The 22408-nt window shown below is 33.1% G+C and overlaps 1 protein-coding gene across 6 annotated transcripts in view; it reads right to left on the bottom strand.

Moving 5' to 3' along the window:
• STXBP5 (syntaxin binding protein 5) overlaps window positions 1-22408 on the bottom strand; it is a 104216-nt gene that overhangs the window by 34876 nt on the left and 46932 nt on the right. For all 6 annotated transcript variants that reach the window (XM_010707153.2, XM_010707155.2, XM_010707158.2 and 3 more), the window contains exons 8-18: window positions 18907-19030; window positions 17519-17597; window positions 11475-11629; window positions 10354-10426; window positions 8839-8986; window positions 8317-8384; window positions 7360-7400; window positions 5299-5519; window positions 3714-3892; window positions 2314-2439; window positions 1663-1814 (exon numbers count right to left, since the gene is read on the bottom strand). In XM_010707153.2, the coding sequence (XP_010705455.1) occupies window positions 1663-1814; window positions 2314-2439; window positions 3714-3892; window positions 5299-5519; window positions 7360-7400; window positions 8317-8384; window positions 8839-8986; window positions 10354-10426; window positions 11475-11629; window positions 17519-17597; window positions 18907-19030 (1366 nt within the window). The remainder of the gene's footprint in view (window positions 1-1662; window positions 1815-2313; window positions 2440-3713; window positions 3893-5298; window positions 5520-7359; window positions 7401-8316; window positions 8385-8838; window positions 8987-10353; window positions 10427-11474; window positions 11630-17518; window positions 17598-18906; window positions 19031-22408) is intronic.

Raw genomic sequence — 22408 nt, 5'->3', positions numbered from 1 at the left:
AGACGTATGATTCAAAACAGTTTCTAAAAGTAAAACAATTATTAAAAATGGTAATAACAAAAGTATTTATGGTAAGTGAACAGCAAGTCAAAAAAAATCAAATTCAGATGTTCAAAACTGCATTTTTTTTTGGTCATGAGATGACTTACTTATATAAGAGGTGCGAAGCTTTTTCACAGACTCTGAATATAAGTTAGAAAGGCCGCACATGCAAGAAGCCACAGTCAGCATACCTTTATGCAGCAATGAGAAAAGGAAAGATGGAGACACTAACAGTACATTTGAGACAGAAAAGCCAGCTGAATAACTTGTATAATGAGGTTTATAAAACGCTCTTGCCATGCACATCATTAGTATTAAAATGTAAGATAAAAAAAAATATACAATTTCATTTAACAGTGACATTAATGAACAAAAAGGACTCCACTCAGTAGTATCTTAGAGACACAGTTGCAATACAGTTATGCTGATGATTAAATAATAAAAAGCAAGAAAACAAAGTGATTAATGTTTAGCACTACAAAAAGCAGTTTTAAATATAAATGCATGAAGCAGAAGGTAAGTCCTTTACTATCATGAGACATTAACAGAGTGAACTAGTGAAGTTACTTCTTTCTCTCTGAATGCTTTTTTTTGTTTGTTTGTTTTTTAATACTTATCTTTCTCTATAGGAGAAAAAGACATCTGTCCCAGACTAAGAACTGTGTGTGTTCCACTCTAAGCTAATTATTTTTTAAAAGCAGTTTCTTCAGTTGAAGAAATCTGACAGATGGCAAGAAAATCTTTCTCAAACCAAGGATTTACTAAAATATGTCTAGGAGCGTCCATTTTCACTTCAGTATGGTACTACCTGAACTTTATTCTGAATCACTTAAAGTAAACCAACCATGAAGTTTTCTAAACAGTGTGTTTTCCATTTAATAATAATTATTTGGAGGCAACAGTGATGCTGTTGATAGTTCCATTTTAGGTGTTTTAAAAATTAGCTTAAAAATAAAACTGTTTTCTCATTATTTTAAGTTCTAACTTTTCATTTTATCAATAAAAATGTGTGGGATTTTGACTGAAAGATTATTTTCCTCCTCAGTTGTAAACTAGCACCTTTCTTCAGTATCTTTTCAAAACAAAGTCATTTTTACCAAAAAACTTTAATTGGTTCATTTATATCAAAAGCTTCCTCTAAAACTAATGAGAAAGTATACACAGTATAACACTCTTTCTAGACAAAGGCTGAAATAAGACAGAAAATGATCCCAGCAGATATGCTGGCTATCTGCCAAAAGTAATGAGCTCATATAAGCTTGTGATTTGGGTACTACGATTATGAGAAATACCAAGATATTAAGTCTCCTTCCAGCTGTGCTAGTAAGTTAACAGCATAAATCTACTGAGCTTTTATAGCTTATATCTATACATATAAAATTTCTTCCCTGATTTTTTTTTAAACATACATTACACTAATAAAAATATAAATAACTGTATCAAGCATCAGTAGATTTCATTAAGCAATATTTTTGAAATAACAAACCTGCAATGCTGACATTCAAGAATGACGAAATCGCAATGGCAAAAGCATACATGCATTCAGAGAACAGACACTATTAGCTCAGAAAAGGTCAGAAGATAGGCGAAGTTGTTTTCAACAGGCTGTGGGTTACTCACCTCCAGATGGCTGACGAGTTTTTCGGGGAGATCGTGGCTCCCTACGATAAGGATCATTGGAACCATACAGTTCAATAGTGCCAAGATTCAAGAGGACTGTCTTCTGGAGGTAATCAACCATGGCAATACCGTTACAGTTTCCAAAAACTACTCTGGAAAAAGATACGTGGAAGGAAAGATAACGCTAATGCGAGTATAATTTTATTTTGATATTTTTTGCTATGCAGAATTTTAAGACTTACCATTTTTTTCATATTTTATTATTACTAGCTTTTAATAAATTGCTTAAATTAAGAGCATGTACAAAATTACTATTTTAGAATGTAGCACTGTTTAAGCATTTACTTTTTAAATCATGTAATGTTGAGTAAAGCAGATCATTGTTCATGCCAATTTATCCAATAGAGCCTTAACTGACATATATTCTTAGCTCTACAGCGACAACACACACAAGAAAAAGTGATGTTGATTTGTGTGATGTTCACATCATCAGGAACTGCCACAAGCCACCGAAATGAACTATCAGGAAACACAGGAATGTAATCGCATCTTTTCTGCTGCTGTATACTTTGCATGAACACACAATGACTTAGTTTTTAACAGCAAATGCTTTTGACAGAATATTGAAAAAGCTGCGTAGAATATACTTACAGGCCATACGCTGAATTGACTGCTAAGCTGGTTATCTGCTGAGGAGGTTCTCCACTCACCCACACTAGTTGGATAACTAGCTCAATTTGGTAGCCTGGAGACTGCTTAAGAGGAGAATTTTTAACTCTGCAAAGTAAACAAAACATCATATTTTTATGACTCTCTGAAGTGCTCTTCCTTAAATGTGCATAATTCCCTGAATTTGGTATCACACTGAACTTTGAAAAGTTTGGAAAATTGTAAGGAAAATAACGGTGTATCACAAAACAAGTATGAGATAGTAGGGTAGGACTAAAGGTCTTGGAAATACGTTGCGCATTGATGAACAAACTTAGGAATGTCCTACAGAAAGTGTTAAGACTCTCTTATCTTTTGAACAAAAAAAAAACAACCTCTATACAGATCATAAGGTCCTCTGAGACATGAGTTTCCTATTTTATCCATTTAATATTTTGATTTGCCAATATTTTACAAAATCTCTTTTTGTTGTTCCAACTTCATTTAAAACTTACTGTCTTCAAAACACTTATATAACTCAGTATAATCAAGATACAAAACTAACCCTCAGAAAAAATAAACCTGTCAGAATTAACTATTTTCTAGATGGATGAACTCAAGAAATCGAAATCTAAGATCGGAGTTTAAAGTTTCAGAAAAAATTAAATACATGTCTTAATTTTATATCTGAAAATAGAGTGCAACATACATTCTATAACAAAATTTAATAGTCTTAAGAGATCTCAAGATGCACTCTTGTAAAAAAAAAAAAAAAAAAAAGCAAGTCTTCTGTTAACACAGAATTTCTCAGTGGAATAAACACACAGAAATACAAAAAAACACTTAAGAGAAATATCTCCCAATTTAAAAACTGAAAACAGTTAAAAAACTGAACAGTTCTAAAAATTTACACTCGGAACAATAAGAGGCATCATGAAAGTAGACTGTTGATGCTTAGAAATAACTAACAAGTGACGTCTATTCAAACATACTTGGCCTAAAGTTAAGCAGAGCTGAAGTGTTAAGTGGTCTGTTCATTTCAATGCACACTAACATTTCCAAGTTCCCACTTAAAAGTTTGCTCTAAAGCATGAGCATCTATAACTATACTAATATCAATGTTAGTAAAATTTCCTAAAGCAGGCTGAGTTATATGGTGATTATCTTCTGATTTATTTTTTTTTAAATCACCGAGAATTACGACATTTATATAAATTAAGATTAAAATTGTAATTTCTTGAAACAGAACTCGGCTTTCAGATATTTGGAGGATGTTGTTTTAGAAAACAAGAGTTTCACTTACAATAGCATTTCTACAATAATTTCCGAGTACACACAGTCGCACAATATAAATATTCTTGCCAAGTTTCACAAATAACAAAAGCACAACAGAATATACTTACTTTAAACATGGGACATTATCACGAAGGCCATCAGATGAACTGCTACTAGTAGATGGATGAGACTGGGGAACAATGGACTGAGGATTGGAACTTGTGCCAGGAGTTGGTAATGGTGGTATCTGTTCACCATCTGGAGATTCAATGTCATTTATTTCATATAACAGGCGCACTTCCAGCATCTGCAAAGTAGAAACAAAGCAAATAAATAATAATTAGAAAAAAAGCTGGTCTTTCAGAAAAAGTGTATGATTAAGCACAATTAAGATACTAGTCCTAAGGGAGACATTCAGGACTTCTCTATCTTCAGATCGGAATATTTAAGTTACTGTTATCTTTTTAAACACACACACAGTGTTCAGAAATATAATCATTCTAGCCACTTAAGATTGAATATGTGATCATTAAACCTTGAAAATTAACTTATTTTCCACTATTTAAAAGTTTCCTGCTTATTACTGAAAAGTAACAAAATACTGGATACAAAGTCCATTTAATTATCATTCCATGCACGTAAAAGTCATGAAGGAGGCTCATTTTATGTTGTTTCAGAATGCTAAAACTAAGAAAAGCCATAGGACCTGGCTGATCTGCTCATATAGTAGCACTATTTAATTCATTGCTTAATATTGCATTGAGTTAGGTCATAACATTTAAAACAAATTCATCACGATTTCAGATTAGTATTAATTGTATCATAGTTTAGATAGTCTTCTACTGTTTGAATCTCAACTTTTGCAAAAGAGAATTCAACTCAGACTGAAAGATCTATACAGTACTTTTAAAAACACTCCAAATACTGAATCAGCTTGCTAACTGCTGATTTCTAAAAACCCTTCAGAAAAAGCAACATTCCTTTAGAAGGCAATGTGCATGAATACGAGTAAATACTAGAAGGAAAAAACAAGCATGTCTTATCTCCTTTACTGATATTTGTCCGAAGTGGAAAAAACAAGAAGAAAAAGAACTGTATTATCATTAAGGAGTACTCAGGACACAGTGTATTTGATAACTAACAAGCTTCAAGTTAACTTTCAGCTCATTCATTCCAGATAAGTGAAGTTGCATATGTGTGATTTAACAAAGGACTTGAACTCTTGTAATAGAATTTATCATGGAATCTTACAATCAAACATGACAGCATAGTCCTAGACAGAACTTAGGGCATGTACGGTGTACTTTTCTTCTATATCTGTATACCAAGATAGATTATAATGATTAGGAATCAAGAAAAAAAGTCATCAACTCCCTCACTGAAGTCTTCAAAAATTCTTTGATTATATCTCACTCATTTAAATCGTCTCTGATGCAACTAAGCTTTGACCCACACTTTACATTGAAAGTTAGAACAGTTACTATTGGCAGCAAATCTGCCATCTGGCAATGAAGTCAAAATAGTGATGTATAATTTTTGCTGAATTTGGTAATTTACTACTTTTCTTCCATAGAAAAAGATATTTACTAGGCAATTTTTTTGGTACATTTGAGTAACACAATGAAAAATAATGAAAAGCTAAATTGCTACAATAGTCTTATTATAGACAAATCCTATAAAATTAAAAAAAAAAAACAACTTTATATAAATTACCGGAATAACTTCTGTTGTCACTTCCTGCTTGCTGAACCTGTAGATAATGACATGTGCAGAAACTCCAGCTACACACAGCATTCTACTTTCTGGACACCACGAGATGATCTGAATAGCATATGGATCTTCATCTACTATATCTGTGTTTGGCCTGTCATCCTTATTCCGTGATTTTTCAAATACTTTGGCTGTTTTTAGCTTATAGAGTACTTGCAGCGTTACTGGGAACAATTCAAAAGAAATGAAAATTAATTTCTATTTAAACATATATTTCTCTCAGTAACTTTTCTAATTTTGAAATTTAGCTTCATAGAAAACGTCATTTTGTTTAGCAAAAGAGGACAGAGAATATCTGTGTTGATACCATCCATCACAACTTGCCCAATGCAGGATCAGCTAGTTTGAAATAAATAAATAAATAAATACCTATTTAAAGGAGATGTATGTTATGCTTACGTTAAAAACTAAATCCTCGGTTTCACAAGTTTAACTATAATTAGGTTCTCTAATAATAACAACAATATTTAGCGACATTTACCACACCTCAGCTTAGCCTATAGCACAAAAAGTAAAGCTCCTTCCCTTCCTCTTTGTAGTATTTCAAATACACAGCCTCTTTCCCATGTTCCACCAATTTTTTGAATGACCAGAGAGCAGAAAACAAAATGCAACCTTCTGATGAATCCCCATTTTTCTTTAGAGTGCAGTTTCCAGAACCGTCCTAATGAGTCCTTACTACAGTTTAAAACAGTAAGAATTATTTGATCTTGATTTTACTGATATTCCAATTTATTCATTCTAGTAATTATTACTTGTGCAAACACTGACACTGCACTCCTATAGGCCTCCAATTTTTTGACAGATTAAGTTCTGAGTAATATTATTCTTTCTTCCAACATGCTTGAAACTGCCTTAGTGCTGCTTTCAAACTTCATTGGCACAGTCTCGAGTCAATCATCAAACACTTGACAACAATACTAATCACAGCCTTATGAAAACCTAATTTATCCTTAGATCTCTTCTGTTGTTTCATCTGAATCAAATTGTATAAGGCTGTACTGTGGTTAAAAATTAAGACAGAAGATACCTGCAGTTTCTCCCTTAACGGGATTAGTAATTTGTTATTAAAAGGATAATAAATGGCTTTAACAGAATTTGCTTTAGACAGATCCATGCTGAATATTATTTTTAACTACAGATTACCAATTCTTTTTTCCAAGTTCCACCTCCAGTCCAAACAAATTAAGGATCTACAACACTCCAAATACACCTCTGCCCAGTTTTTAAACATACATTGCATCTGTTCTCTCCCACACCCACATTCTCCTAGAGCACTTTGGAATCTCACGAGTATTCCACAAGTTTTCAAGGAAAACTGGTAATGATTCCAAAATTGTTTCAGACAGCTTTTAAGACCTAGGAGTAAGTTTAGTCAGAACCAGATGATTTAAAAACATTTAACTCAGAGTCCATTCCAATTTGAATTCTTACTGAATTCCTCACTGTTAGCTCTGTAGATCATTAGATGCAATTGACCCTTTAACCAATGAGACAGGTAAAATGGTTTGTTCTGTGGTCAAAAGAAGTCTTTACTATTTTCCTACCTTTCTTCACAAATACTTAAATGATTTCACTAGCACAAATTACAACATTCCAATTCTCACTTTTAGATACTGTAAGTTTCAGCAAATTGGTGTTATATAAACACAACTCTCTTCCTTTAGACCGCAACAAACAACTTGAATTTAATTGTACTAAAAAGGAATACATTTGCCTATCTGCATGTCTGCATGTTCAATAAGCTACTTTTGAAATTAAAGCAAACGTTTTCTTGCTAGCTCTTGGACTATTAGTGCATTTTCACTGAGATGAAATAACTGAGAAACTATGTTAGCATTATTTTAATTTAATTTGAATCCAAGTTTCATAAGGAGTTGGAGTTGACTGTACATGGGGCAGGAATTACGACAATGACTGGTTCACAATTACATTTCATTAGACAAATCTGTAAATTTAGAAAACTCCTGTTTGATAGAAAAAATCTCTTCTGAAAAAACTTACTTGCTGAGGCATCCCAAAACTTGATTGACCCATCAGCATGCCTACGAAATATTACAAAAATTCATTAGATCAGAAAATTGTTAGTTGGAGCATTAGACCTCTTTGCTATTAACCAATTAAAAATATGACTAACATCCCATTTTTATTACTTATTATAATGACACAGCATTTTAATAGCTTACTGAAAACTAGTATTTTACAAACACTTGCCCCAGTTAGTCAGAAGTGATAAAATTATTTCACTTATTACTTCACTGAATTCCACTGCACCAATATTAATTTACCATTTTAAACTGATTTGAGTTATTCACATTTCTTTTAAGTAGTTCAGAATAATTTATGATTTTTTTTTTATTTTTAAACATATGTACCTTATTTGAAGGGATACTCGTAAAGCAGTGCACAAATAAGCTATTTCAGAGCAAATGTCATCTAACATTTATTTATCCTTGAAACTGGATTTCGCAGGATTTACTCTCAAAATCTCTAATGTGTAGTACAAAGTGACATAATCTGCAGGAGGGCTAATGAGTTGTTTGGGAAAAAAAAAAAAAACCCACAAAATTTAGTGTGCTTTACTCCTGCTTTACAGTCTTTGCAGTAAAGTCAGAAGGATCCATCTCAAACATAAAAATCAACAAATCAATAACAGGTCAGTGGACTTCCTATGCTTTAAAACAACTAAAATATTACGCAGAAGTTAACATCAAAGGAGGAGTTTCTTCCAGGATATATTGACTGCAAGCCAACACACTCATAACACCACATCAGAATAATAATTTATGTAAAACACTATCATAGAGTTCCTGCTTTCTTTTCCATGCTTTGACTGACTTTCTTGTCAAGGCAAATGGATTGTCTAGTGAACATCATTTCTTAAATCACTGCACCATTCTTGGAACATCGTTTTCTATACAAGGACCAAAATACATATTACTGCACTGTGGTGTCACTTACCCTGTAATTATTATCTCTGGATAGCTCTGAGTAATCAAACCCCAGTTGCCTCCACTGATAGGCCATTCCTAGAAGATTAACAAATACAACACGGGGAATAAATATGGAAATATAGGCAAGTAATGTGAACATTGAAACAAATACACTGAGGAAGAAAATACCATACAGTGAAGAGTTAAATCACTGAACTTACTACATATACTGCAGATTCAGAATTTTTAAAATTCTGAAATTTATTAGGCATGCCCTACTGCAAAGACAAGCCAACAAGGACTATAAGAAAACACCCCTGCACCAAGAAGTCCCTTAGCTTCCAGTGATCTGGCTATCGATGGGAGCACACCAGGAAAGAATGACTACAGCATGACATATGCTATAAACTCATCCGACATCTGCTATTAGCTAAAGACAGGATAACTTAATCAGATGAAGCTTTTGTCATAGAAGGACCATGCTTATCCTATTCAGAGCAGTTGATTTTTTTGTATTTTCAAATACACGTGTATGTACTGGATTTTGTACCTTCTTACTGTAACCTTGACGTTTCTGTCGAGCGCCAACTGAATAGAGAGCAGGTATGAGGTCAACAGGGCAATCAGCAAAATATTCACAACAGGTAACTGGAGACTCGTGTATTGTCAAAGGATAGGGATTCTCAAATATAGGATACCTTTAACAGATGAAAGGGGAAGAACATTAATCAAGGAAAAAAAGTTTATTTTAAATGCAGAATAAGTGAAACACTGAAGAATGCACTCTTTTTGTACAGAGGACAGTAAAAGCATATAAAATTAAATTATGAATGAATGTATTAAGCAACTTCACTGCTCATCAAATACACTATCAAGATAGCATAGATCTTGAAACAGAACCAGCATTTTTTACTCTTTCTAGAACATATTTAGAACAGTTATTCCCTTAAGTTTCCTATTTTGAAAACTTTCCTATATTAATGGCTTGTGGAAGAATTTCACTTTTCACTTTGTATTATTATGCTGTTCCTAGACAGGAATTTGTCCAACACATTTCATAACCTGCCTGCAACTCCAAGGTCACTTTCTGAAAGTCATAGATAGCAACTTTTGGTTACCAATTAGAAATAAAAAAGCACACATATGCCTCAACTCCAACTGGGAAGTGATAGAACCTTCATGAGGAAAAAAAGGTAATAAAAACAAACAGTTACATGTATCTGTGCTCAAAGGACATTTCTCTCCAGTGAAATGCATACTTTTTTTTTGTTTGTTTGAGAGAAGGCGATCCTTTCAATTCCTTTAATAGAAAAGTTAGCAACAACAAATGAAAAAAATCAAGCATACAAAATTTCACATTAAGCTATGTTGGAAACTAAAGCATTCTTATAAAACAGAATGAAAAACATGTTCATTTTTAACAAGAAATACTAAAATCATATAATAGCATAGGACCTTACTACATTAAAAGATCTCTTACTGCACTAAAAAAAGAGGGAATTGATGTTACTATTTTAATTTTGTAAATATGTCTATACAAATCTTGTATCTGATAGTTATTGCATCTGTGGTGAGTTGCTTCTAAGCAATAATGAAATCTTCATTTAGCAATATTTACAATTATTTATGCAAGATCACAAAATTCAGTGTCAGTCAAATTAACCCAGCCAATCCAAACACTGTCAACTACAATCTCTTCCCAAAATTCTGTGCAGTATTTTGCCAACCACACCTCTCTCACAGTATTTTGCCAACCTCCCCTCATCACACTATGAACAGACTTTAAAATAAACTGTAATAATTAAAAAGCACCAGTGATATGTTACTAATTTCTGACAATTAAGTTTGGAAAACATTAGCATTCAACAGAGTATTCAACTCACATACTACATATTACCTGGAGAAAAACTGATCTAAAAGATATTCTGTTCTGCTGAAAGAAATTTATACTTATATTCAAAATTATAAGTTCTGGACATGAGAGGCATTATGGTGGATTAAAAATTTGAAGATCAGAATAATGGACTGATCAGACAAAAATACATAGAGAAAACAGGATTCTTACCCATTTTGTGCAAGGTCAATCAGCACTAAATCCTTTTCTAGGAGAACAACTACAGCATATGGCTCCTGAAAGTCTAAAAACAAGAAAAAATGTTAGATATAGGTAAACACAGCTCTTTGCATGCACAGACTCAAGCATGTGATTGGTTCTTGCAGTTGATCAATCAAAAGTAAAAAAGTGAACTAGATGACTACATAGTTTGTAAAGATATTCAAACACTCACTCTCCTGAACACTCCAAGTTAACATTAGAAAAGTCATACTCCACCTTTATTTAACTATCCTCAACTCTCTTCCAGGTTGTTAGAACCATTTGAATGGCTCAAATAACAGGAAAAGGACCATGCAGATGAACTCGTATAAGCAAGAGAGACACAATTATCTAACAGTAACATTTCTCCAGCCTTGAATTGTTTTTCCTAATTCAACAATAGTAAAATTAATCACATGCAGTAATGAGTGAAAGACAGATCACATAACATTAAAATAAGAAAATCAAAAGTTTTGAAAGTTTGGCTTGCTGTCTTTCAGAAAGACCTCAAATTCCGAGCTATGAAGTTCTAAATACTTCGATGGAAATTGACAGCTAACAAGATAGGAATCAGAAATCATAGCACTAATGTGAGACAGTTACCTAACCTATGACAAAAAAAACAATCCTCTTCTGCAGGAGAGAGATGATAAGTTAGTGAAGAACATAATGCAAGTATTGGAAAGAATTATACAGAAATTAAATTTAAGAGTATTCCACAAATGACAATCAAGATTTAGCACTGACTGGAAAGGTTTTACGTACACTAACATTGACGAACACATCTGCTGCAATAACTGCAGCTTAAAACTGTAATGACGCTATGTCTGCATATGCTTTAGTTTAAAGGAAAAGAAAAATACATGTAACCAGCAATCAGTATTTATCTAGAAATAAAAGAGATTTTATTCTAAACTACTCCGATGCTGTGGAAAGAAAAACAGATCTCATATAAAAGGGATATCAGATGTTGCTGCTGCACTCTGATTCCCAGAGGTAAAACAGAAAGGCAATAATAAGGAATATTATGATGGGATAAAACTCCAGAGAGAAGAGGTTGAAGTACTCAGAAAAATCTTCACAAAGCCTACCATTGGGATATGGTGTTTCACAGAGAGTTAGAAAATCAACAATAGAATAATCCATTTCTAGCACAGCAGTACTTTTCCCATGCATAACTGTTAAACACGGTCTTCTTCCTACGGTATCGTATGACAAGCCTCCTGAGAGAATGATGAAAGGCTCCCTGGAATAAAACAGAGGTATATACCGTCAAACCAAGGTAACATGTAAATAAAAGAGATTGGTCAGTTTTTGAATTTTACTATAAGGTTATAAAGAGATATCATTATGCAGAGATGCATTAAGAATAATGCAAAACTGCTCTCCATGCAATAAGAATTGAGGGTATATTTCAAAATTTAAAAGGTAGAGGCCTACTACAACCTCTGTCATATTTAAGACATCTCTTCCAGGCTCTTTCCAGCTGCTCATTTAACTCATCCTGGCAACTGTTTGCCAAGATGAGTTTATTATTATTTTTGTTAAACATTAGAACTGTATCTCTTCTATTGAACTGCAGATTCAGATTTGCAAACAGCCACATTCATTCTTAACATGAAGTATTCCAGCAGGATCAGAATCACAAGATTTTACTTTTTGTACAGAATGACCATAAAGGCTGAAATGACAATAATTTCTCAAAAAGTGCAAAATAATTTCGTAGTCACAATAACGTGGCTACTTAGCAGAAGCAAGTAACTGTTTGGCAAACTTCAAAGACCTTTTAAGAAGAACATAAATAAATACCTACACCTCTCATCACACATTTACTCTAGACATTTTATCTATTTTTCCCCTATCACCGCACACTAAATTGACAGAACTATTTCTGTGTCAAGCTATACTTCAACTGTACTTGACTGACCAGAGAGAAGCAAAAAAGATTTCCAGTGTCGATGGAAGAGGTTACGAGCTTCCCTTTGTGTATATATAAGTTTTACATAAACTTAATATAAAATGTGCTCACATTTTCTGTAACATGCAATAATACACAATTTATTAAAATAAAATGATGTAAATATATTTATTTATTAGTTTTTTCCTTCATTTCCTGTTTATGAAAAAGCCACCAATGATTTTAATGTTGTTTGTTTAAAGTAGGGTATAGTACCTTTTAAAGAGCAGAAGGACTGCTTACAGGTACATAGATGCGTAAGAAATTACACTTACAATTGACTACTTCAATTCTAGGATATATTTCTGAAGGAAAACCAGAAATTCAAAGGGTGCAATTTCTCACATGTACTTTTAAACACACATAAGGGGACCAGGAATTTTATCTTTTATTTGTGTTTGTCTTAAGTGGAAAAAGTCAATATGCCAAGCTGGAGATTATTTGTAGGGAAAAAGAGACCCTGCCCCATTGAGAAAGTGAGGCCATAGAGGCGTATCATGTTCCTGTCTTTTCCCATAGCACCATCTTTTCCATATCTAACTGGCTTTCATTGGTGTTTCAAACAAGCAAGATAGATTTAGTATATTTTCTTTATAACTGCACATGAAGAGTTCTGTTTATGCACATGTGGATCCTTATGATTTAAGGGCCTGGCTAAAATAGGCACTGTGGTTGTACTACTAAAGGCAAAGCAGGCTAGGACAGCTTTCATTTCTTCATTATTTTGCCATTTGTCTGATCTTTCAGAAAGCATTTTAACAGAAGAGTTAACAGGATCAAAGAGTTCTGAGGCTAGGGAACATATCTCAAAGGAATGACCATAATTTTGACTATGGGTCCACTGATTTCAGGATCCAATGTCTTCACGTCTCCAACATGAGCAAAAGTGAAAGCAGTAAGCAAAAGAATAAGGACAGTGCAAGCATTTTCCTTGAAACTTCAAGTGTTCATTTCATCTCAGTTTTTCATATTGGAACTTCATACAATCTTTTACAATCATGTCCACAAAGTAATTTCAAAAGGATAAACTTTAATTTAATCTGATATTTTTCAGAGTGACAACAAAGAGACATCACTAGTGTGATGTGCTCCTTTTACTGTATCTCCTTTTACCGCAATGATTCACTGAAGTATTTTCTCTTCACAAAATGCTTTAATTTTATTTTTAAATAATGCCATCAGTACCATTTGCAGTAACAACTGGGTCTGTGGATTCACCTTGATCAACTAACAAAACCAAAGTAAACCATTTCAGTTTCTAAGTTTCAAATATAAGAGTGAATATGACATGCCAGTTTCTGCTAGTTTTATTTCTCAAGTTTATCAAGTTGCTTTTGTCAGGCTTACTAGAGATTGTGTCACCATGAAGCAAGGAATGGAAGAGTTAAGAATAGATTACATGGGTTTTTCATAGATGAATAAAAAAGTCAAGTTGACTTCAGTCTGCCAGAAAAACTAACAGGTTTGTTTATGAACTTTACATATTTTCATGCAGCCACAGATTTATAATCAACACAAGCAGTACATCTTTGTATTAAATGCTTAAAGTGTCCTTCAATTGTGATACATATTAAAAGGTATCACAAATGCACTATAAATAATATTTAAGAAAAATATGATCTAAAAGAAAATAATTGTAATTTACATAATAGATAAGTACATTTTACTTACCGAAAAGTATAGAAAATATTTAACAAGATGGAAAATATTTAACACAACAGACATCTCTACAATGAATGACTCTAGAGCATTTCTAGAGGCTGATAATACAGATTCCTCTTTCAAAAATTTCTGCTTCAGCAGGAATGAAAGAAATAACATTAATTAATTCACATTAATTTGCACATCAGTTAAATATGTAGAATTTCTTGGGGAAAATCCTGCAAGACATCACTATGCAAGGGGGAAACATTTCATGAAAAATAAAATTCAAAACCAACAGTATTAGATCTTGCTATATCAAGACAACCAAGATCAGTAGCTCAGAATCCTGGATGTTTTTGCTTAGGTTTAGAGGTAAACTGTTAAACTTCAGCCACTTTCAGCTGTATCAGTGTCAAATCATAAAACCATAACAATCAGTAGTTTGGATGTGACATAACATTATATAGATGTCACGCCACTAGTAACAGATCACTTTTCAAACCACAGATGAATGATCTTTGTTCAGCTCTTCTACTGTTTCTACACTTTATCAAGAAGTTATTCTCTAATTGTAAAAGTGGAAAAGTCTTCAAGAATTCATTTAACTTGGAAGTCTTAAAAGTAGCAGTGAAAATAAATTATAAATTCATGTTGGGAAGTGCGTTGTTTTCAACCAACAAGTTCAGAACACAGAATCATACCATTCAAGCTAAATTCAACAACTTTTACTTATCTGAATATCTTTCATTATTCTTGTAAACTATGAATCCCAATTATACATTTATCTTCTTTAAAGATGCTGTTAATCGCGATACCTACATTAGCTACCAATAGAATGCCCTCTGTGATTATTTTTATGGGGATACTTACAAGTTGTAATTCCTATTAACAGAGCTTTAGTAGTGAAGAATAAGCTGTAGCAATTCTACCATAATTCTAATATCAAACAGACTGAATATAATGAAGAACCAACTTCAGTGTATGGGAATTTAGTGTCAGGAAGCTCATGTGCGTTGCTGGATATGCTTTAGACAGAAAAGCACACAAAGTCATCCCAGAAAACTCAGATGTTAGCCAATCTTAAGAACCATCACTACAAAAATCAGAATATTTTGATAAATTTAATTAGCTGGATAATGATGATATTATATTCCACAATTGGAACATTTTGCCAGTTCTAAGGGTACATCAAGAATTTGTCTTTTCAACTCCTGTCCCAGGTACAGAAGAATTCTTAATAATAATCTTTCAACAGATTAAATATTCTCTAAAAATAAAGCTACAGACATACTATTGTTGTAGGTTAAACAAAAGCTAGACTTTGGAAACCACAGGCAGTATCTCCAGTGAAGTGGGAGAAGAGAAGAGACCCCCCCAGCTTGCCCTCCTGTTTTCCTCCACTTCAGCTTCATGTTATTGAGTGTGTAGGGGGGAAAAATGTTAGAGAAGGTATTAGTAACAGCTGCAACAATAGAAAGGACATTGTCTATAGCTTCTAGTACAGGCTGTAAAATCAGTTGCTTCTTCCTTTTGTGTAGTTCTGGATACTTTTTCTAAAAAAAAAATGTTTATTAGAATTGAAAGCAATAAAGAAAACAATTAAGGAACATAACATGAATTGTTATCTAATGTACTGATACTGATCCTAGATCACTCTGGATAAGGGAAGAGTAGGTAAGAATGGATGACAGAAAGATGTTTTGTGTTGAGCACAGATGAAGTAAATGTGGAATATCTGCTATTTTTCACAATACAGAAGTCACATGCAATAATTTAAGTACTCATTAAATTGTACCTCTTATTAGCTTATTTTTTTTTTGTTTTGTTTTCGTTTTCTGATGAATAGTTAGAGCAGACTGCTATAGAAGCAAAAGTATTTTCTTTCAGTACTTAAGTATCTGTGCGACCTGGACAGGAACAAAGAGATTCTCTGCAGTACAGAACTTAAGTCATGAGCAATGAATGACAGTGCTTAAGAAAAAAAATTACAATTGCATCATGTTTTCACCTAATCTATTTCCAGTGGTAAGGTGAAAAACTATAGATACAGGAAGGACTGAAAGGCAGTTAGCACATGCTTGAAAATTCTTATGAGATTACAACTAGAACTGAGAAAACTGAGAACTCAAAGTGTGAACTCCAAATGTAAAAGCAATTGAAAAGATATTTCCAGTGCATTACTTCCCCATCACAGGAAAAATGCTGTTATTCATTATGTATTTTGACTTAAGTTCTGGAAGAATATCAAAACACACGTGATGGCATAGATTTAGAAGTCCACTAAAGATATTAAAGATAAATGAAATTGAAATTCATCCAAACGGAACATTTTAATGCACACCAGAAGATGAGAGGTATAGCAGAAAAAGGTCTACACTAGGAAAAAGTGGTCTCATCGGACAACTACATATTCTAAAAAACTGTACTAGAGTAAGTACCTGTTTAAAACTGTTTGGAAAATCAACCAGGCTTTTGACTGCAAAAATCGTAATTCTCTGCAGTTGAGACTGTTTTAGGTCGCTCATATCATTACTTAAATCAACTTCTGATTGTTCAGTTGAGAAAAATACATATCCTTCTGCTGGCAAAATATGACTTTTAAACTGCTCATGGATATTCAAACATCTAGGCAGAAGCCCTAAATTTATATTTACCTCCTTTTAGCAAATAAAATTACACGCAATCACTGATACTGTCTGTGTAGGTATACTGAAATATATTTGAAATCAGTACTACATCAATTATTGATGTTCTATAGATCTGAATACCTGGAAAGCAAACAAAACAGTACATAAACAATACATAAAGTCAACATTTGTAAATAGCTAGGCAGTCTCCAAATACGTTTTATCCTTATATTGCACCCTTCACTCAATCATTTTAAAGCACTTTTGAACCATAAAGAAAAGAAATCCCACGCAGTTCATGAAATCCTTCAATCCTAATTGCAGTCTTGGTAACAAACCATGCTACTCATGATACTGTAAATTCCATCTGAGCCTCGTGTTGCTTTTACTGCTTTCTTACATTTTCAATGTGCATAATTAGGCACAATTCACTGCATAAATTACTGTACTCTCCCAGAACAGCTCCATCAGTAACATTTTAGGAGAATGCGGGGGGAGGAATGCGTATTCAGAATTTAGAGCATCTGCAACATGCCACTATTTTTCCAAAGTTCAGCTTTTCAGGTCTCTACATTTCAGTGTGCTCTGTGCTTTATCAGTCTTTTTTTTCTTAAATAATACATGTTCTCAGAAGACTGAGCAAAAATACCTAGGAGCTACTTCTAATAACATAGAAGAAACACGTAAACAGTAAACCAGCAGTATCTTCACCTAAGTTTTATGTAATGTGTTCACATTCGTTTTGGCAGTTTATTCAGCACTATCTGATCTACCAAAACAATTTCAGCTATTTTTAACCGTAGCTCAGTGCCACCAGGATACACATCCCTGCAACTGGGAAACAAAGGACATTCTTAGAGAGAATTTATTTTATGTATGTTAGCTTCACATAGAAAACAAATCTTACCCAGCTCTAGTTGTTTTATATTCCACCTTAAGAATAGGTTTGCAGGGTTCTGGCTTCTTTCCATCCTTCAGCTGTTTTCCTAAAGAGATTTTTTTTCTTATATTAATCTTACCGCTCCATAACTGGATGACAAATTATGAAATTCACTTTGCAACTTACAAAGTAGAACATTCATACAAACATATATTAAACACCTGGCAGTGATAGAATATGCCTTGAAATACCATAAAAAGATTGTTAAAACTGTCATATCACATGAAATATTTATATATATATACTTCATAGCTTTTGAGTGTTGTGAAACACTTGGCTTTCAAAAATATAATCCTCAAAGTAATTTTACAGTAATTTAAAATAGCAGAATGATATATCTCATGTCTACTGTTTTGCAATTAAAATTGCTCAGCCTAAAAATTGAAGTTTATTATGAGCAATACCCTTAAGAACTAACACTTGAGTTTGAAAATGAAGGGTCATTCTTTCTGTACTTTTCATTATTAGCAACTAAAGCTCCATATTTAATTTTTACAAACTCCATGGAAAATTTTAAGTATGGTGTAAATACACGAGTTCTGACTGCAAATTCATAAAAGTTGATGCAACTGTAAAATTCTGCAGAAAATTTAATTTGCAGCCCAATATCAAAATAATATAGGATAACAAGGAAACTAAAAGCTAAGGCTTCTTTTCTTTACTCTGATCCTCAAGCACTATTATAGTAAGCAGGGACTTGCTGGAGTCTCACACAAGTAAATCAGGATGTACCTTAAAACAACTAACCTCAGAGATATCTCCACCACTGCATTCACACTTATGTGTCTGAAGTAAATGACTTGATAAAACATGACTTGTACAACCGGCAGACCTCACAACTTTAAAGAGCAGAAGCATATTTCACAGAACAACACAATGTTAATTTCCTAGACTAAAATTAATGCAGAATTACCTGAAAAGTGTGAAAAAATTACTAGATGCTAGTCTTACTCTGTTACAAACCTTTCAAAGAATATCTACAGTTATCTATACATTTAATCATGTAAGAGATGCTTACACATTGCACATTTTAAAGAACATCTGGAATTGCAATGTCAAGCAAAAAATAAATTTTTTCATATTTTGGAGAGCTAATTTTATGATCAATGTCACTGTGTAAAAATCAACCTAAAGTTCGGAGACTCATATCCTTGCATTGATTTGAACTCCCATTTCACAAAAACTAGGTTTTGTGTAGCTGTTTGGTTTTTTTTTCGTATGAAATCTATCAGAACTTGATACAACAAAAAATTTACTATCTCTACAAAATTTAATACAAGGTTTTTTTTAACACGTTTCCATTAAAGTTCAGATCTCATTGAATCCTAAGAGCTGTCAAGCATTTTCAGTCTTACCATGTGGAGTGATTGTCTGGAATGGTTTGGTGGGAGATTTTACGTTCCATATGGTCAAAGTACCATCCGAGTGACTACAAATGAACTGTTTTCCTTCATGATGCCAAGCCACAGAGTGGATAGCCTATGCAAGAAAAAAGATAAAAAACAAAACAACATAAGAGTAGTATTTCAGTATTATTTTACCCTTACTCCTTCCTTGATGACATTATGGAGCAAAACAAAATTAGAGAAAGTATTAATTAAATCATATTGCACTTAGTATATACTAATTTACCCATAGTAAGATTTCAATGCTACAGTAATTCTTTCAGACTTTCTCCATCATGTAAGCAGCCCTCATTGTAATAACATGTTTAAGTATTGAGCAAAATGCCCATACTAAGATCATCTTGATGAAATTATTAACTTAAAGCTTTACATATCATTTTGAGATTCCTATATGGATGTGCACAAGAGCAAACAACAGTTAAAAACACAAGTAAAACAAGAATTGAAGTAATGATCTATAAGATTTTTCAGAAGAAATGAAACATTTCAGCTTTAGATGATGAAAACAAAATATTAGCGTAAGCATTTTGATACAGCAATTTTGAGGATGCTACTAATCTTATCACAAATACAGAAATGTCTTTATGTACATAAAATTAAGAAGGGAACAACTAGCCATGCCACATGAAATCTTACTGCAGAAAAACCTGATAAAGTGAAATCTAGTTGCTGCCTTTAGGTGAGCTCAGATAAAGCAAAGAGATTAACTAGTAAGATTAAATGATGGTTGCCATCTCTGCTTCCAGCATCTCTGCTAGTAGATGAAGACATCATGAAATTATGAAAATATATTTAGTTATATTTAATTTTACTTATAGCATGAAAATATCAATAAACAATGGAAATCTCAAGCATTTTTCTATTATTCAAATGGCACAGAAAGAAGCATTACCTGCTAGAAACATGGAACCTTGATTCTGTTGAGAAAATAGATTTGCTTAATACTTACGGCAGAGACAACACTCTAGGTAAACAGAAAGCAGGAGCTGAATAGGTGAATGTTAATATGTTGCACAATACCATCTTTTGGATGCATACCCTCAGTAGAGATTCTATTTGTAACTGCTAGCAGGCCTTAGACTTACTCAATTTCCTATGTACATATGGATTTCTTCTGCAAGGAATCCTACCAACCAACAGAAGCGTAGGCAGTAAATTACTTAGTGAAGAGCAAATCACTGAAGACAGATGTAAGATAGTTTCGCCTAAAGTGATTATACAGAGATTAGATCATCACATTTTGTAATGTTATACAGAAGAACAAGATAGCTTCCAGCAACGTGACTGGGAGAATCCAAAGACTCAATGAAAGACGAAAATGACTGCATTATATGAGTGCGGAGTCTTCAATAAAAACTGATTCAATTGAAAATGGTAATAGGTCTGGATAGCTGCAGATTAAGTCTAGCATTTCTTACTCAAATTTAATCTTATTCCCTGTTTTGAGTGGAATCACTGTGGAAGACAGATGCAGTATACGAATATCATATCTGCACATATTTAGCTTTGGAACTTATACATCCTATACGAATTTACTTAGAGACAAAATCTTGCTCATTCTGTCTGAGGCAAGAATTTAATTAGCAAATAAAAACAGAAATTATAAAAGAAATGTAACGTAATCTTGAAAATAAAATTATTTACAATAGAGTACCAAAGTCAGGGATTAGCAAGTTTGAAATTACAGAGTGTCTAAAGATACCATTTGAAAAAATCTCTCTTTACTAGGAAGTTGCACAATGTAATAAATAAGAACGATTCCTATATGGAGTCAATCACCACAGTATAAGCCATTCTTGATGCATTTGTGCATATACAGATCTTTAGAATCAACAGAAAGGCAATTTGTATAAAAGGAAGTATAATTGAGAAATGGAAACACTTTTCCTGAAAAAAGGTCAAGATAAAGGGATCTATAGCAATCTATTATTATGGAAATGGCATTAATGTTTATGAATGTTGGAGATTGAATAAACTGAGCACAAAGAAGAAATAATTGCTAGCACAATTTCTGCAAGGAACCTGATGAGATGGAAAGAATTCTAAAAATGAATAATGGTGCCTTGGTTGTAAGATTTTGCTGACAAATTTTAAAGAACATCTGGTTAAATCTAATGATGCAGTTAAATACTACTTAACACATAATAGATGCTTTACGTATTTTAAATATACTCTGTGATTCTGTGTAACCAGCTGTAGCATAATCTCCAGCATCTCATGGAGCTCATTTTGATGCAACAGAATGTGCAAGACATGAAGACTGCATAGACATGCTTTCGTTTCTGACAAGTCATGTGTCAAGGTTGTGCTCCCCTCATCAGTTTTTGTTTTATTTATTTTTAAATCCCACAGGCTAATTCAACATGTTTTTATTGCTCCAAAATAATCTCTTACAGTCAGTCATGTACAAGAAGATTGAACCTAAAGATAGTAGTTAGTAATAAAACCGTTGAGTTAATACTATCAAAGCTTGATTTAAATCAGGACAAACAAAATACCTGAAGAACAGACTAATAACTAGGACAAGTTATTTTAAAGGTTCCATTCCATTTTTTTGTTGTTGTTGTCACAAACCAACTTACATTTGAGACATTTGTTTTACTTCTTTCATGACTGTAAATATAGAAAGGGAAATGTCTGCAGGATGAACTGTACTCCGTAAAGAAAAAAACTACTTAAGAACATATCTCCAGTGTTTGGACATAAAAGACTTTAAAATGATGCAAAAATAATGCAGTCTTTTTTTTTCCAATAAGTTTGTCCAAGAGAAAAAAAGGAAGCGTGTTTGCAGGAAAGTTTAGCAGAAAACTTTCTTAGACAAGTTTCTTTAAAGCTGCAGTTTTATCACATCACATCTTCCAATTTCTGAATGTTATACTCACGCATTCTTATAAATTCTCTGAAGAGCTGTCTTTGTATTAGATTGTTACTATAATGAAAAGTATATACATCTTATAGTTTAGGATCATGATCATAACTGTGATAAAAAAGATCAAGAATAAATTTTAACTAAGTTCCCTGCTATAAATTGGAATATTGTGCAGAGGAGAATACTTGGACTACCAGCACTAGCACTAATCATGGTTTAAAGCTGCCTACTCCAACCAAAGTTAAGCAGAAATATGGTTAAAATTGTGTTATGCAATGGTGGTGCTGTTACCCATCCCTTAAGCATTCTTTTCCTTGGAATGAGTGCTCCTACTTTTGTGCTGCAGTTATCAGGGTAGAGATATGGGCAGGCATGCATTATTAGACAAGAAAACATGGATAGCATTCCACTGACCTAGCTTTCAGGCAATAAATCAACCTGTCATATGACAATATTGGAATTTGCTTCAAGAGATCCTCTTTAATTGTCAGAAAATTCTGAACAGAGCCAAGCAGAAAGTTTAAAAGGCTGTAATAAGATTCAGGGATTTTTTCCCCATGGAAGTAGCACAGCTATTTTGCC

The sequence above is a fragment of the Meleagris gallopavo genome, chromosome 2 (assembly GCF_905368555.1).
Source record: "Meleagris gallopavo chromosome 2, MGAL_WU_HG_1.1, whole genome shotgun sequence".
Classification (NCBI taxonomy): Eukaryota; Metazoa; Chordata; class Aves; order Galliformes; family Phasianidae; genus Meleagris; species Meleagris gallopavo.
The sequence above is the reverse complement of the archived record's forward strand: the minus strand, read 5'-3'. Positions and strand labels throughout refer to the sequence as shown.